General features: G+C 43.8%; 1 protein-coding gene across 1 annotated transcript in view; it reads left to right on the top strand.

Moving 5' to 3' along the window:
* Positions 1-18,158, top strand: part of LOC137656816 (uncharacterized) — a 78,629-nt gene that overhangs the window by 53,056 nt on the left and 7,415 nt on the right. Inside the window, exons 9-10 of the mRNA XM_068391127.1 lie at positions 1,801-1,947; positions 2,608-2,760. Of these exons, the coding sequence (XP_068247228.1) occupies positions 1,801-1,947; positions 2,608-2,760 (300 nt within the window). The remainder of the gene's footprint in view (positions 1-1,800; positions 1,948-2,607; positions 2,761-18,158) is intronic.

The raw sequence follows: 18,158 nt of genomic DNA on the forward strand, positions 1-18,158 counted from the left end.
TGGCGGGTGGTCAAAGTCATTTCTTGAGAGCGCCTAGATTAGAGGTTTTGATGAGGTCCTGTGGTATGGGTTGCAACCCTTGATACATCAGATCCTAGGGGTCGATCAGCATCCTAAGAGGATCGCGAGGCTCCGTAAGGAAGACGTACTTAAAAAGGCAGAGTACTGTAATTGTTCAAGTCGACTTCCTTACCAGGTACCTATTTATTTTGTTTTTGTTATTTTGATAACTTCTAAAATGAAATAAAAACTCTTAGCTCATAATAATGTAAACATATTTTGCTGGTCTCTACCCATCCCCCTGGGTGTGAATCAGCTATTATAATCACCGGCTAAGTTAAATATTGAAAAATGTTATTTTGATAATAAAATAAATTTTTGAATATACTTACCCGGTGATTATAAATTAAAGGACCCTCCCTTCCTCCCCAATAGAGACGCAGTGGAACGAGGAGAAAATTGAGTTCTTTGTTTACATTGAGTACTGGGTATCTGGACGACAGATGGCGCTGTTGGGCACACCCGCAACCTGTGTAGCGATCGCTGGCGAGTTTTACCTTAGAGTTTTCTGTCGAGCAACAGAGTTGCAGCTATTATAATCACCGGGTAAGTAAATTCAAAAATTTATTTTATTATCAAAATAACATATTTCAGTCAAATAGGTTTGCTGTTGATAATAACATTCAATAAAATAGAATACTTCTGTCAAATAGGTTTCTTGTTGAATTTAGCTTATTTATTTTGATACCATTGCATTCCTTGGCTATGAAAATGGTGATTCAACTGTCAAAATCAGATTTCTATAAAAAATTCAAAATAATAAGAAGAGAAATAAGATAAAATAGTGTACCTGAGTGTACCCTCAAGCAAAAGAACTCTACCAAAGAAGTTAATGACAAAGCTTTATAAGTTCAGAAGACCAACAAGTCTTTGATTAAGGGTAATTTTTCAGGCCTAACTCATCAGTTGGTACCTAGTGGTTTTAGTGCACCATTCAATAAGAACAAAGGTTTGATTTTGGAGTGTCCTTCTCCTAGAAGAGCTGCTTACCATAGCTACAGAGTCTCTTCTACCCTTACCAAGAGGAAAGTACCCACTGAACAACTATGGTGCAATAGTACTCTAAAATCTTGAACAAAGAAGAATTGTTTGGTAATCTCAGTGTTGTTAGGTGTATGAGGAAAGAGGTAAATGTAGAAAGAATAGGCCAGACTATTAGGTGCATGTGTGGGAAAAGGAAAACTGAGTTGTAACCAGAGAGAGGGATCCAATATAATACTGTCTGGCCAGTCAAAGGAGCCAATAACTCTCTAGCAGTAGTATCTCAACGGGTGGCTGAGGCCCTGGCCAACCTACTACTACCTACTACATTACTAATTGATTTTTATTAATGGTAAAATATCAGTCAATTGACTTGAAATTTTGGTATAATTAGTGTTCTACTAATGCTTTAAAACACATTCAGTATAAATAACTCATACAGATCCAACAAAATTCCATATCATGGTATTTATCCGCCATTAACTACAATTATTCAGTGATCGCTGGGTAGTATGACCATATTTCATGCCATGCAAAAGTAGGAAATATTTTTTATATCAGCATGTACTTGTACATGCTTCCCAGGGAAAAGAAAGTGCTGAAATTCTCAGCTAGATTATACTAATTGAAAATTCAAACTTATGATGTTAATAATAATTTGGGTTTTAAGGTCCGTTTTGGCAAGATTAATATAAAAATACATTCATAATTCATTAACAAAAGTCAGGACTATTTAATAATATAATATTAATATTACAGCAAATTGATGAGAGTACAAGGTTTGTCCAGCACTTAAATCGTGAACTAGGACTGATAGTCGGTTTGATGCTGTGCGTGACAATGTTCAGGGCTATTACTGGTTTGGCTGATCTGATCATTACGGTTAAAAGCTATCATATTGCTCTGGTAAAGTATAGATGTCTATTTGTTGCTGTTTGAATCATTCATGTATTATACACTGAGACAAAACCTGTATATAAAACTGTGCAGTACTTAGTCTTTTCATTGTATTCGAACAGTACTTTAAAAATTACTAAATATTAAAACTACATAAGATTTTATGTTTAAATTTTCATTCCTACAGCTTTGTAAGAAAATGAATTAATGAAAAAATATAATGAAAATATTAAACAATGGGAAATAACAGCTTGTAAAAATGCAAGTAACCTCTCATTAACTTGAATGATGGAAACCTCATGTCCAGAATAAGTAAAGAAACAATTAGACATGTAAAGCTAAAACGCTATGTAAATATCTAATACTGTGATTATAATTATATTTTAACCTCCATTTTCACTTTAAGTAGCCTCCCCTGTCTGGGGATGGTATACCAAGCTTCATTTCTTTCTGCCGTTCACTTTTCATCCATTACCGTTGATCTCTTTCCACCATGCTGTCTAGATTCTTTATTTTTGCTGGTCTCATTAAAAACAAATTAAACTGTCTAGAGATATGATTATGATATCTTATGACTACGTTATACTGCACCATTGTATCATAAAGTCATTGGAATGACATGGATATTTTCTCGAATTGTAAAATACTAATTCAATTTACATTTTTCAGTTTAGTGGCCACGTGACACATGGAAAACCTGTGGAGATATCATGGATATATTTAACAGCTATGACTTGCAACCTTCTCTGCTGGATGTTTTCAAGTATAGTACCACTAGTCATGGCTGCAAAGGTTTCAAATGATTTCAAAGTACTTAATAAGGTAGGAATTTTATTTCTTATTATAAATACTTCATAATGTCAGATTTTTCAGGTTTTATACTAGTCAATATTAAATCTAGATTAAGTTTATTTTATGTTTAATATTTTCTTAGTAAGTTTAGTTAATAATTAGGGCATGGTTAATTATGGTTTACACATACTGTGCATAACCTTTAATGCAACCCATCGCTGTGAATGGTAATTTAACCTAAATTTTTTTTCCAGAAAGCTAATTTAATTTATTATTTCCACGGATCTCATGGACATGAAGCTGAATTTCAACCAATAAAAATTGACTTATAACAAATAATGATTTAATATTGGTTAGATTTACATAGAATACAAAAAAACTTTGTATCTTAGCCTTGAGAAAAAGACTTCCAAGTATGTGTAATATCATTCAAAATTATATAACACCAAGTACACGAAAGCATTTAAAGTTATATAAGGCCAAATACAGAGCAACACCTGATAGACTTTTGTATGATATACATCAACGGCCTCAGTCTCGGTTCATTCTCCTGTGCTATATTTCCTCTTATATATCTAACTGCTTACATTTTATGTCTTTTCAGTTCAGGTACATTCACTCTTATATAATTTTGAGTTCTCGGGTATAGCAATCTTATACTGTCTAACTACAAATACCACAAAAATACAATAGGGCTGCAGCTTAGCTAATAATGCTAATAATGAGGAATCTGTTATCCTTCCTACGAATAGTAACATTTGCAATGTCAAACCCATGAACATTAAGGGCTGACTGTACTGTACAGATTGGCAAAAAATTTAAATAGTTGACCATATTTGAAGATGGTTGCAGGGATACCATCAACTAGTCTGCTTGTATTCAGCAAACATTCTGCAGTTGCAACATACCATCATCTAGTTTGCTTATAATCAGCAATCATTCTGCAATATATCACATAGAAGACAAAGACTTCTTGTAAATGGTTAACGGTAGTTGCAAATAAGGCTTTATATGGTGATTGTTACCACCAAAGTCATGGAAACGGTAATTTTGTCAAAATCATCGGCAGATCGCATTCATGAAAGTCGTGTATGTGTGGTTCATACTTTGGTAATATAAAAAGAATGTGTTAAAAAAATAAGTACTGTGCTGTTGTAGACTTACTAGGCATTTCTCGAGGCTTTCAGTTAATGTAACTTGACGTCCATAATACTGAATTTGGATATATTCTTTATTTCAAAAGACTTTACAATCCAGAATTCTTTGTAACTAGCGCTTTCATCACTCGAAAAGTTATACTCCTTAGTTACCGCCCAATTTCCATAACTCCCATATTATCTAAAGTTTTTGAACGTCTTCTGGCAAAACGTCTTAATAGGTTTGCTGAAGGTAATCATCTACTCCCTAGTTTGCAATTTGGTTTTCGTAAAGGCCTTGGAGCATGTGATGCCCTTCTTACAATCTCCAATGCTGTACAGAAATCCCTTGATTGTGGTCGGGAAGTTCGTATGATTGGCCTTGATTTTAGTGCTGCCTTTGACCGTGTTAATCATGAGGCCCTTGTTTTCAAACTGAAACAGTTGGGAGTGGGTGGGTCGTTTCTTAGCATTATTATTGATTTTTTAAGTAATAGATCTCAAAGAGTTGTTGTTGATGGGCACCATAGTGATTATAGGAATGTGATATCCGGTGTTCCACAGGGTAGTGTTCTTGGCCCATTACTTTTTATACTATATACACATGACATGTGGTTTGGCCTAGAAAACAAGCTTGTTGCATATGCAGATGATGCTACTCTCTTTGCATCAATTCCATCCCCTGCATGTAGATCTAGGGTTGGTGAATCCCTTAATAGAGATTTAGCTAGAATTAGTGCATGGTGCAAATTATGGGGTATGAAGTTGAATCCTAACAAAACTCAAAGTATGATTGTAAGTAGGTCAAGGACGGTGGTTCCTCAACATCCGGATCTCAGTATTGATAATTTTTCAATATTAAACTTAGCCGGTGATTATAATAGCTGCAACTCTGTTGCCCGACAGACAACTCTAAGGTAAAAACTCGCCAGCGATCGCTACACAGGTTGCGGGTGTGCCCAACAGCGCCATCTGTCGTCCAGATACCCAGTACTCAATGTAAACAAAGACTCAATTTTCTCTCTGTCGTGCTATCGACAAGACGTACTTACTCGCTGTTGCTAAACTGGAGTTTTTTCACAACAAATGGGTGAAGTACTTTATTCTAGTTTTGAGCTTTCGCTGTGCAGGGTTTCTCTTCACACAAATCCTTGAACTCTTTTTGATAACGGATTCTTTGTTGATGACTTTATGATAGTTTTTTGAATTTCCCTTTGACCAATTCAAAATGGCTGACCCTTCACAAGTCCCAAAATTTAGGAAGTGTAATGCTAGGGACTGTTCAAGGCGTCTTCCGAAGGCTTCTATCGACCCTCACACTGTTTGTTCCAATTGTCGGGATAAAACCTGTCAATTAGAAGATCGGTGTGAGGAGTGCGTTGGGCTTTCGGAATTCGATTTTATAGAATTCCAAAAGTATACACGTAGGCTAGAGAGAGATAGAGTTAGGAGAAGTTCTTCTCGTTCTGTTGATATATCCTCTCCTCATGCCCCACAACCTATTCCTTCCCCTGTAGTGGTTGCTCCTAACCCCCCTCCTGGCACTCAGGAACCTTCGATGGCTGATATGATGCGTGCCATCCAGGCTCTGGGTGAGAGAGTTGAGTCCCTTGCTAGTGACCGTAATCAGCTCATGGCGGATGTGAAGGAGCTTAAGTGCAAAAGTGCAGTGGGAAGTGCTAAAGTGCCGAGTGATAGTGTTGTGGATAGTGTTGCGCTTGAGGGTTCGTCTGTTCGTGTCTGTCGTCCTCCTAGTCCGGGACCTCTTGCAAGCTCCCAAGTCCAGGGGAGAAGCAATGTCGTACGACAAATGGGTTCGAGAGGCTTTAATCAGCGAACAGACGTTCCCTCCGTGGTATCGGGCGTATCTACCCAAGATCGCCCCTGCCTAACTAAGACGAGAGAGCCCATTTATACCTCGTCTTCGGAAGGTGTTTCTCGCAAGAAACCCTGGACCAAGGTCTCACGACCGTTAAAGCGCAAGTCGGTCCCTTCCGCACAAGTCCAACGGCCCAGTTGTAGCCACTGGGTCAGTTCGGACTCGCTGCCGTCATCCGATGACTGCTCACCGCCTAAGAGAGGCAAAGCGGTACCGCTTCAGACAGTTACACCGTCTGTCGCCGCACCTGCTCCTGTAGACCCTAAGTGGTCTCTACTGCAAGACATGCAGTCTAAACTGACGTCTCTTATGCAGGACTTTCGTGCGGAGAAGGTTGCTGCCGCACCAGCTAGTGCAGCTCCTTGCCTACAACCGCCCACACGATCGGTTGTGCGTCCTGTGGACGCTGAGGTAACCTTCTCACGCACACCAGTTGAGAGAGTTCCGCCACCCATGCGTTCCAGTGTGATCTGCCAGCCGCATGTTGACGTTCAGCGTCGCACGGAGGTCTCCGTTGACGTTCGTGAGGTTCAACAACCGTCAGAGTTGTTTTGTTTTGACGCGGTGCGTCAACCTCCGCAACCCAGTGTGGTTGCCACTGCTCACCCACATCAGTCCAGGCAGTCTGGAGTAGACGCTGTGCGTCCCCGCGCTGCTATGGTTGTTCCCAGCTCACAGACTGGGCAACAGTTCCATGACGTTGCGTCCGGCTCAGTCACGCATGCACCCGTGCGACCGGACTCAGCTAACCAGCCGTTACCCACTCCGTTGCCGTTCCCTCATCAGTTATCGGATGAGGGACTTTCTGATGATGATGTTGCTGCACACGTAGATGAACCGCATTCAGAACTGGACGAGCCTAAGTCTACGCAACCCTCTTTGGACTTTAGGAAAGTTTTGGCCCTTTTCAAAGAGATGTTTCCGGACCAGTTTGTTTCTGTGGCTCCGCGTTCTCCTCCGTCAGAGTTTGTGTTAGGCATGCCGTCAACCACTCCTGCCTTTACTAGACTCGTCCTCGCACGCTCGTCCAAGAGAGCTTTGCGGGTGATAGGAGAATGGCTGCAGTCCAAGAAGAGTTTAGGGAAGACAGCTTTTACGTTTCCCCCTGCTAGACTCTCTTCTAGATCGAGCGTCTGGTATGCCACGGGAGAAGTTCTCGGCTTGGGAGTTCCTGCCTCTGCCCAGGGCGACTTCTCAAGTCTTGTAGACTCTCCCCGCCGCCTTGCCATGAGACGCTCAAAGATATGTTGGTCATCTTCGGACCTGGACCACCTTTTGAAAGGTATCTTTAGAGCCTTCGAAATTTTTAACTTCTTAGACTGGTGTCTAGGAGCTCTAAGCAGAAAGATCTCTCCGACAGAGAAGGAGACTTCCTTGCTCATTATGTCCTGCATGGACAAGGCCGTACGTGATGGGTCTAATGAGCTTGCTGCATCTTTTGTGTCCGGAGTCCTTAAGAAGCGTGAAAACCTATGCTCATTCCTTTCAGCTGGAGTTACACCATGCCAGAGATCCGAACTTCTGTTTGCTCCTCTTTCCAAGTGCCTTTTTCCAGAAGACCTGATTAAGGAAATTGCCGCTTCTTTGATACAGAAGGACACTCACGATCTTGTTGCGTCCTCCGATCGCAAAGCCACCCCTTTGCCTACCTTGTCAGCTAGACCAAGGATGGACACTCCAGCGTCCCGTTTTATTCCGCCCTTTCGTGGCAGAGCCTCCAGCAGAGGAGGTGCTCGTGCCGAAGGGAAACGAGGAAAGAAGAAAGGAACCAAGTCCTTTAAGGGCAGAGTCTGACTGCCAGCTTCTTCAGACAGCAGTGGGAGCCAGACTCAAGAACTTCTGGCAGACCTGGGAAAAGAGAGGCGCAGATGCACAATCTGTGAAGTTGCTCAGAGAGGGGTACAAGATCCCGTTCGTACGGAAACCCCCTCTAGCAACGTCTCCCATCGATCTCTCTCCCAGGTACAGAGAGGAAGACAAGAGACGAGCCTTGAAACAGGAAGTGTCTCTTTTACTAGAGAAGGGAGCGGTGGCCAAAGTCTCGGACCATCAAACCCCGGGATTCTACAACCGACTCTTCTTGGTGTCAAAGAAGACAGGAGGGTGGAGGCCGGTGCTAGACGTCAGTGCTCTGAATGTCTTTGTCACAAAGCAGACGTTCTCCATGGAGACCACAAAGTCGGTTCTAGCAGCGGTCAGAAGGGAAGACTGGATGGTCTCTTTAGACCTAAGGGACGCCTACTTCCACGTCCCCATCCACCCGGACTCCCAACCTTTTCTGAGATTCGTTTTCGAAAAGGTTGTCTACCAGTTTCAAGCCCTGTGCTTTGGCCTAAGCACAGCTCCTCTTGTGTTTACGAGGCTGATGAGGAATGTAGCCAAATTCCTTCATTTAGCGGACATCCGAGCCTCCCTCTATTTGGACGACTGGCTTCTCAGAGCTTCTTCCAGTCGTCGCTGTCTGAAGGATCTAAAGTGGACTCTAGATCTGACCAAGGAGTTGGGTCTCCTTGTCAATATGGAAAAGTCACAAATGGTCCCATCCCAAACTATTGTGTATTTAGGGATGGAGATTCACAGTCTAGCTTTTCGGGCTTTTCCGTCGGCCCCCAGAACAAGCCAAGCCCAGTTATGCATCCAGAACATGCTGAAGAAGGAACGATGTTCAGTCAGGAAGTGGATGAGTCTGATAGGGACGCTATCATCCCTGGAACAGTTTGTGTCATTAGGAAGACTACACCTCCGTCCTCTTCAATATCACCTAGCATTTCACTGGAAAAAGGACAAGACGCTAGAAGCGGTCTCGATCCCCATTTCCGAGAAGATGAAGTCTTGCCTGACTTGGTGGAAGGACAGTATCAGCCTCAGAGAGGGTCTGCCCCTGGCTGTTCAGACTCCCAACCACGTTCTCTTCTCGGACGCATCGGACGTAGGCTGGGGCGCGACATTAGACGGTCGGGAATGTTCGGGATTATGGAACTCGAGTCAAAGGATAATGCATATCAACTGCAAGGAGCTACTGGCAGTACATCTGGCCTTGAAAAGCTTCAGGTCTCTCCTTCAAGGCAAAGTGGTAGAAGTGAACTCGGACAACACCACTGCCTTGGCGTACATCTCCAAGCAAGGAGGGACCCACTCACTGACGTTGTACGAGATCGCAAGGGACCTGCTCATCTGGTCAAAAGGTCAAAACATATCACTAGTTACGAGGTTCATCCAAGGCAACTTGAATGTCATGGCAGATTGTCTCAGTCGGAAGGGACAAGTAATTCCAACAGAATGGACCCTCCACAAGGATGTATGCAAGAGACTTTGGGCCACTTGGGGCCAACCAACCATAGATCTCTTTGCAACCTCGATGACCAAGAGGCTCCCAATATATTGCTCACCAATCCCGGACCCAGCAGCAATTCATATAGATGCCTTTCTCCTAGATTGGTCGCATCTAGATCTATACGCATTCCCACCGTTCAAGATTGTCAACAAGGTACTGCAGAAGTTCGCCTCTCACGAAGGGACAAGGTTGACGCTAGTTGCTCCCCTCTGGCCCGCGAGAGAATGGTTCACCGAGGTACTTCGATGGCTAGTAGACGTTCCCAGAAGTCTTCCTCTAAGGGTGGACCTTCTACGTCAGCCACACGTAAAGAAGGTACACCAAAGCCTCCACGCTCTTCGTCTGACTGCCTTCAGACTATCGAAAGACTCTCGAGAGCTAGAGGCTTTTCGAAGGAGGCAGCCAGTGCGATTGCTAGAGCAAGGAGAACATCCACCCTTAGAGTCTACCAATCGAAGTGGGAAGTCTTCCGAAACTGGTGCAAGTCAGTATCTGTATCCTCGACCAGTACCTCTGTAGCTCAAATAGCTGACTTTCTCTTATACCTGAGAAAAGAACGATCTCTTTCAGCTCCCACTATCAAGGGCTACAGAAGCATGTTGGCAGCGGTCTTCCGGCATAGAGGCTTAGATCTTTCCAACAATAAAGATCTACAGGACCTCCTTAAGTCTTTTGAGACCACGAAGGAGCGTCGTTTGGTTACACCTGGATGGAATTTAGACGTGGTACTAAGATTCCTCATGTCAGACAGGTTTGAGCCGCTACAATCAGCCTCCCTGAAAGATCTCACCTTAAAGACACTTTTCCTGGTATGCTTAGCCACAGCTAAAAGAGTCAGTGAGATTCATGCCTTCAGCAAGAACATCGGATTTTTGTCAGAAAAAGCTACATGTTCACTACAACTTGGTTTTCTAGCCAAAAATGAGCTACCTTCTCGACCTTGGCCGAAATCGTTCGATATTCCCAGCTTATCGAATATGGTAGGCAATGAACTAGAAAGAGTCTTATGCCCTGTGAGAGCTCTTAAGTTCTATTTAAAACGAACTAAACCTTTACGAGGCCTATCTGAAGCTTTATGGTGTTCAGTTAAGAAACCATCTTTGCCTATGTCAAAGAATGCTTTATCCTATTTTATCAGACTTTTAATACGAGAAGCTCATTCCCATCTGAGTGAGGAAGACCAAGCATTGCTGAAGGTAAGGACACACGAAGTTAGAGCTGTCGCAACTTCCGTGGCCTTTAAGCAAAATAGATCTCTGCGAAGTATAATGGACGCAACCTATTGGAGAAGCAAGTCAGTGTTTGCGTCTTTTTATCTAAAGGATGTCCAGTCTCTTTACGAGGACTGCTACACACTGGGACCATTCGTAGCAGCGAGTGCAGTAGTGGGTGAAGGCTCAACCACTACAATTCCCTAATTCCATACCCTTTTAATCTTTCTCTTGAAATGTTTTTATTGTTGTTTTTTGGGTTGTCCGGAAGGCTAAGAAGCCTTTCGCATCCTGGTTGATTTGGCGGGTGGTCAAAGTCATTTCTTGAGAGCGCCTAGATTAGGGGTTTTGATGAGGTCCTGTTGTATGGGTAGCAACCCTTGATACTTCAGATCCTAGGGGTCGCTCAGCATCCTAAGAGGATCGCGAGGCTCCGTAAGGAAGACGTACTTAAAAGGCAGAGTAATTGTTCAAGTCGACTTCCTTACCAGGTACCTATTTATTTTGTTTTTGTTATTTTGATAACTTCTAAAATGAAATAAAAACTCTTAGCTCATAAAAATGTAAACATATATTGCTGGTCTCTACCCACCCCCCTGGGTGTGAATCAGCTATTATAATCACCGGCTAAGTTTAATATTGAAAAATATTATTTTGATAATAAAATAAATTTTTGAATATACTTACCCGGTGATTATAAATTAAATGACCCTCCCTTCCTCCCCAATAGAGACGCAGTGGAACGAGGAGAAAATTGAGTCTTTGTTTACATTGAGTACTGGGTATCTGGACGACAGATGGCGCTGTTGGGCACACCCGCAACCTGTGTAGCGATCGCTGGCGAGTTTTTACCTTAGAGTTGTCTGTCGGGCAACAGAGTTGCAGCTATTATAATCACCGGGTAAGTATATTCAAAAATTTATTTTATTATCAAAATAACATGTTTCTTTAAATATGTATGACTCTTTCAAAATTTTAGGTGTGATTCTCGACAGTAAATTTACTTTTGAGAAACATATAAGGTCTGTGTCTTCTTCAATTTCACAAAAAATAGGCTTATTGAGAAAGTCTTTCAAGATTTTCGGTGATCAATCTATTCTGAAGAAGTGTTTTAATTCTTTCATTCTACCTTGTTTTGAGTATTGTTCTCCTGTCTGGTCTTCAGCTGCTGATTCTCATCTTAATTTGTTGGACAGAAACTTACGGTCTATTAAATTTCTTATTCCTGATCTAGATATTAATCTCTGGCACCGTCGTTCAATTAGTTCATTATGCATGTTGCATAAGATTTTTCACAACTCTGACCATCCTTTACATTCAGATCTCCCTGGACAATTCTATCCTGTTCGTAATACTAGGCAAGCAGTTAATTCTAATAGCCAGGCCTTCTCCATCACGAGGCTCAATACTACGCAGTACTCTAGAAGTTTTATTCCAGCTGTGACCAAGTTGTGGAATGATCTTCCTAATCGGGTGGTTGAATCAGTAGAACTTCAAAAGTTCAAAGTTGGAGCAAATTCTTTTTTGTTGACCAGGCGGACATAGTCTTTTTTTATAGTTTATTTATGACATATTTGTTTTTGATGTTGTTGATAGTTTATTATATGACATGTCTGTTTTGACGTTGTTTCTTATTTTAGAATGATTTATTGTTAATTTGTTCTCCATTTATTTATTTCCTTATTTCCTTTCCTCACTGGGCTATTTTTCCCTGTTGGAGCCCCTGGGCTTATAGCATCTTGCTTTTCCAACTAGGGTTGTAGCTTGGATAGTAATAATAATAGTAATAATAATAAATGAAATTAGCGATAAATCAATGGAAAAAGATATTGAAATTCTTCATGTTACTTGGAAAACATTTCCTAAAGATCTATTGATGTTGGCTAAAAAATTTCTTTTTTAATGATAATTACAACCTAAGGAGAAGGTTTACATAAATGAAATAAAACCTCTACAAATGAAAAATTTGTTCCTGGACTACATATTATCCCTTTTACCCCCAATGCTATTTGGAACTTCCAACCCTTAACCCCCAGGCATTTATTTTTTCAAGCACATTTTGCAATATATATTTTTTAAATTGCTCTAACAACCTTAATTTTCATCATAGAGATGTTAGGTTGGTCTCATTATTTTCGAAAATGCCCGAAGTTTTTCATAAAGTTATTAAAAATATGCAAGAAAAAGTAAAAAAAAATGATATTTTAATTATAAAATAAATTTTTGAATATACTTACCCGGTGAATATATAGCTGCAACTCTGTTGCTCGACAGACAAACTCTACGGAAAAAACTCGCCAGCGATCGCTACACAGGTTGCGGGTGTGCCCAACAGCGCCATCTGTCGACCAGATACCCAGCTCTTATGTAAACAAAGACTCAATTTTCTCCTCGTCCCACTGCGTCTCTATTGGGGAGGAAGGGAGGGTCATTTAATTTATATATTCACCGGGTAAGTATATTCAAAAATTTATTTTATAATTAAAATATCATTTTTAAATATTTAACTTAGCCGGTGAATATATAGCTGATTCACACCCAGGATGGTGGGTAGAGACCAGTAATATATGTTTACATTTTATGAGCTAAGAGATTTTTATTTCATTTTAGAAGTTATCAAAATAACAAAAACAAAATAAATAGGTACCTGGTAAGGAAGTCGACTTGAACAATTACTCTGCCTTTTAAGTACGTCTTCCTTACGGAGCCTCGCGATCCTCTTAGGATGCTGATCGACCCCTAGGAGCTGAAGTATCAAGGGTTGCAACCCATACAACAGGACCTCATCAAACCCCTAATCTAGGCGCTCTCAAGAAATGGCTTTGACCACCCGCCAAATCAACCAGGATGCGAAAGGCTTCTTAGCCTTCCGGACAACCCATAAAAACAACATTAAAAACATTTCAAGAGAAAGATTAAAAGGGTATGGAATTAGGGAATTGTAGTGGTTGAGCCCTCACCCACTACTGCACTCGCTGCTACGAATGGTCCCAGTGTGTAGCAGTCCTCGTAAAGAGACTGGACATCCTTTAGATAAAAAGACGCGAACACTGACTTGCTTCTCCAATAGGTTGCGTCCATTATACTTCGCAGAGATCTATTTTGCTTAAAGGCCACGGAAGTTGCAACAGCTGTAACTTCGTGCGTCTTCACCTTAAGCAAAGCTTGGTCTTCCTCACTCAGATGTGAATGAGCTTCTCGTATTAACAGTCTGATAAAGTAGGATAAAGCATTCTTTGACATAGGCAAAGATGGTTTCTTAACTGAACACCATAAAGCTTCAGATTGGCCTCGTAAAGGTTTAGTGCGCTTTAAATAGAACTTAAGAGCTCTCACAGGGCATAAGACTTTCTAGTTCATTGCCTACAATCTCCGATAAGCTGGGAATATCGAACGATTTAGGCCAAGGTCGAGAAGGCAGCTCATTTTTGGCAAGAAAACCAAGTTGTAGCGAACATGTGGCTTTTTCTGAAGAAAATCCGATGTTCTTGCTGAAGGCATGAATCTCACTGACTCTTTTAGCTGAGGCTAAGCATACCAGGAAAAGTGTCTTTAAAGTGAGATCTTTCAGGGAGGCTGATTGTAGCGGCTCAAACCTGTCTGACATGAGGAATCTTAGTACCACGTCTAAATTCCAACCAGGTGTAACCAAACGACGCTCCTTAGTGGTCTCAAAAGACTTAAGGAGGTCTTGAAGATCTTTATTGTTGGAAAGATCTAAGCTTCTATGCCGGAAGACCGATGCCAACATGCTTCTGTAGCCCTTGATAGTGGGAGCTGAAAGGGATCGTCCTTTTCTCAGGTATAAGAGAAAGTCAGCTATTTGAGCTACAGAGGTACTGGTCGAGGATACAGAGACTGACTTGCACCAGTCTCGGAAGACTTCCCACTTCGATTGGTAGACTCTAATGGTGGATGCTCTCCTTGCTCTAGCAATCGCACTGGCTGCTTCCTTCGAAAAGCCTCTAGCTCTCGAGAGTCTTTCGATAGTCTGAAGGCAGTCAGACGAAGAGCGAGGAGGCTTTGGTGTACCTTCTTTACGTGCGGCTGACGTAAAAGGTCCACCCTTAGAGGAAGACTTCTGGGAACGTCTACCAGCCATCGAAGTACCTCGGTGAACCATTCTCTCGCGGGCCAGAGGGGAGCAACTAGCGTCAACCTTGTCCCTTCGTGAGAGGCGAACTTCTGCAGTACCTTGTTGACAATCTTGAACGGTGGGAATGCGTAGAGATCTAGATGTGACCAATCTAGGAGAAAGGCATCTATATGTATTGCTGCTGGGTCCGGGACTGGAGAGCAATAGATTGGAAGCCTCTTGGTCAGCGAGGTTGCAAAGAGATCTATGGTTGGTTGGCCCCAAGTGGCCCAAAGTCTCTTGCATACATCCTTGTGGAGGGTCCATTCTGTTGGAATTACTTGCCCTTTCCGACTGAGACAATCTGCTATGACATTCAAGTTGCCTTGGATGAACCTCGTTACTAGTGAGATGTCTTGACCTTTTGACCAGATGAGCAGGTCCCTTGCGATCTCGTACAACGTCAGTGAGTGGGTCCCTCCTTGCTTGGAGATGTACGCCAAGGCAGTGGTGTTGTCTGAGTTCACTTCCACCACTTTGCCTCGAAGGAGAGACTTGAAGCTTTTCAAGGCCAGATGTACTGCCAACAGCTCCTTGCAGTTGATATGCATGTTCCTCTGACTCGAGTTCCACAGTCCTGAGCATTCCCGACCGTCTAATGTCGCACCCCAGCCCACGTCCGATGCGTCCGAGAAGAGAACGTGGTTGGGAGTCTGAACAGCCAGGGGAAGACCCTCTCTTAAGTTGATATTGTCCTTCCACCAAGTCAGACAAGACTTCATCTTTTCGGAAATCGGGATCGAGACCGCTTCTAGCGTCTTGTCCTTTTTCCAGTGAAAAGCTAGATGGTATTGAAGCGGACGGAGGTGTAGTCTTCCTAATGACACAAATTGTTCCAGGGATGATAGCGTCCCTACCAGACTCATCCACAGCCTGACTGAGCAGCGTTCCTTCTTCAGCATGTTCTGGATGAATAACAGGGCTTGATTTATTCTGGGGCCGACGGAAAAGCCCGAAAAGCTAGACTGTGAATCTCCATCCCTAAATACACAATAGTTTGGGATGGGACCAGTTGCGACTTTTCCAAATTGACTAGGAGTCCCAATTCCTTGGTCAGATCTAGAGTCCACTTGAGATCCTTCAGACAGCGACGACTGGAAGAGGCTCTGAGAAGCCAGTCGTCCAAATAAAGGGAGGCTCGGATGTCCGATAAATGGAGGAATTTGGCTACATTCCTCATCAGCCTCGTAAACACGAGAGGAGCTGTGCTTAGGCCAAAGCACAGGGCCCGAAACTGGTAGACCACCTTTTCGAAAACGAATCTCAGAAAAGGTTGGGAGTCTGGGTGGATGGGGACGTGGAAGTAGGCGTCCCTTAGGTCTAGGGAGACCATCCAGTCTTCCCTTCTGACCGCTGCTAAGACTGACTTTGTGGTCTCCATGGAGAACTTCGTCTTTGTGACAAAGACATTCAGAGCACTGACGTCTAGCACCGGCCTCCACCCTCCTGTCTTCTTTGAAACCAAGAAGAGGCGGTTGTAGAATCCCGGTGATTGAAGGTCCGAGACTTTGACCACCGCTCCCTTCTCTAGCAAAAGAGACACTTCCAGTTTCAGGGCTCGTCTCTTTTCTTCCTCTCTGTACCTGGGAGAGAGATCGATGGGAGACGTTGCTAGAGGGGGTTTTCGTACAAAAGGGATCTTGTACCCCTCTCTGAGCAACTTCACAGATTGTGTATCTGCGCCTCTCTTCTCCCAGGCTTGCCAGAAGTTCTTGAGTCTGGCTCCCACTGCTGTCTGAAGTTGCGGGCAGTCAGACTCTGCCCTTAGAGGACTTGGATCCTTTCCTCTTCCCTCGCTTCCCTTCGGCACGAGCACCTCCTCTGCTGGAGGCTCTGCCACGAAAGGGCGGAATAAAGCGAGACGCTGGAGTGTCCATCCTTGGTCTAGCTGACAAGGTAGGCAAAGGAGGAGCTTTGCGAGCTGAGGACGCAACAAGATCGTGAGTGTCCTTCTGCACTAACGAAGCGGCTATTTCCTTTATCAGGACTTCTGGAAAAAGGCACTTGGAAAGAGGAGCAAACAGAAGCTCAGATCTCTGGCACGGTGTAACTCCAGCAGAAAGGAATGAGCAGAGAGATTCTCGCTTTTTCAGGACTCCGGACACAAATGAGGCAGCAAGCTCATTGGACCCATCACGGACGGCCTTGTCCATGCAGGACATAATGAGCAAAGAAGTCTCTTTATCTGTCGAAGAGATCTTCCTGCTTAGGGCTCCTAGGCACCAGTCTAAGAAGTTAAAGACTTCAAAAGCCCCAAAGATTCCTTTCATAAGGTGGTCCAGGTCCGATGATGACCAACAAATCTTTGAGCGTCTCATGGCAAGGCGGCGGGGAGAGTCTACAAGACTTGAGAAGTCGCCCTGGGCAGAGGCAGGAACTCCCAAGCCGAGAACTTCTCCCGTGGCATACCAGACGCTCGATCTAGAAGAGAGTCTAGCAGGGGGAAAAGCAAATGCTGTCTTCCCTAAACTCTTCTTGGACTCTAACCAGTCTCCTATCACCCGCAAAGCTCTCTTGGACGAGCGTGCGAGGACGAGTCTAGTAAAGGCAGGTGCGGTAGAAGGCATGCCTAAAACAAACTCTGAAGGCGGAGAACGAGGAGCCACAGAAACAAACTGGTCAGGAAACAGCTCTTTGAAAATAGCCAAAACTTTTCTAAAGTCCAAAGAGGGTTGAGTAGACTTAGGCTCGTCCAATTCTGATTGTTGTTCATCTTGATGTGCAGCAACATCATCATCAGAAAGTTCCTCATCCGAAAACTGATGAGGAAACGGCAACGGAGTGGGTAACGGCTGGTTCGCTGAGTCCGGTCGCACTGGTGCATGCGTGACTGAGCCGGACGCAACGTCATGGACCTGCTGCACAGTCTGTGAGCTGTCAACAACCATGGTAGCGCGAGGACGCACAGCGTCTACCCGAGACTGTCTAGACTGACTGGGTTGCGCAGTGGAAACCACACTGGGTTGCGGAGGTTGACGCACCGCGTCAAAACAAGGCAACTCTGATGGTTGTTGAACGTCCAGAACGTCAAAACCAACCTCCGTGCGTCGCTTAACGTCAACATGCGGCTGGCAGCCCACACTGGAACGCATCGGTGGAGGAACTCCCTCAACTGGTGTACGTGAGAAGGTTACCTCAGCGTCCACAGGACGCACAACCGATCGCTTGGAGGGTTGTAGGCTAGGTACTGCACTCGCTGCTGGTACGGCAGCAACCTTCTCCGCATGAAAGTCCTGCATCAGAGACGTAAGCTTGGACTGCATGTCTTGCAGTAAAGCCCATTTAGGGTCTACGGGAGCAGGTGCGGCGACAGACGGTGTTAGTGTCTGAAGCGGTACCGCTTTGCCTCTCTTAGGCGGTGAGCAGTCATCGGATGACGGCAACGAGTCCGAATGACCCAGTGGCTACAACCGGGACGTTGGACTTGTCCTGAAGGGACCGATTTACGTTTTAACGGTCGTGAGACCTTGGTCCAAAGTTTCTTGCGAGAAACACCTTCAGACGACGAGGTATAAATGGGCTCTCTCGTCTTAGGTAGGTAGGGGCGATCTTGGGGAGATACGCCCAATACCACGGAGGGAACGTCTGTTCGCTGATTAAAGCCTCTCGAACCCATGCGTCGTACGACATTGCTTCTCCCCTGGACTTGGGAGCTTGCAAGAGGTCCCGGACTAGGAGGACGACAGGCACGAACAGACGAACCCTCAAGCGCAACACTGTCCACAACACTATC

The sequence above is a fragment of the Palaemon carinicauda genome, chromosome 17 (genome assembly GCF_036898095.1).
Source record: "Palaemon carinicauda isolate YSFRI2023 chromosome 17, ASM3689809v2, whole genome shotgun sequence".
NCBI classification, from domain to species: domain Eukaryota; kingdom Metazoa; phylum Arthropoda; class Malacostraca; order Decapoda; family Palaemonidae; genus Palaemon; species Palaemon carinicauda.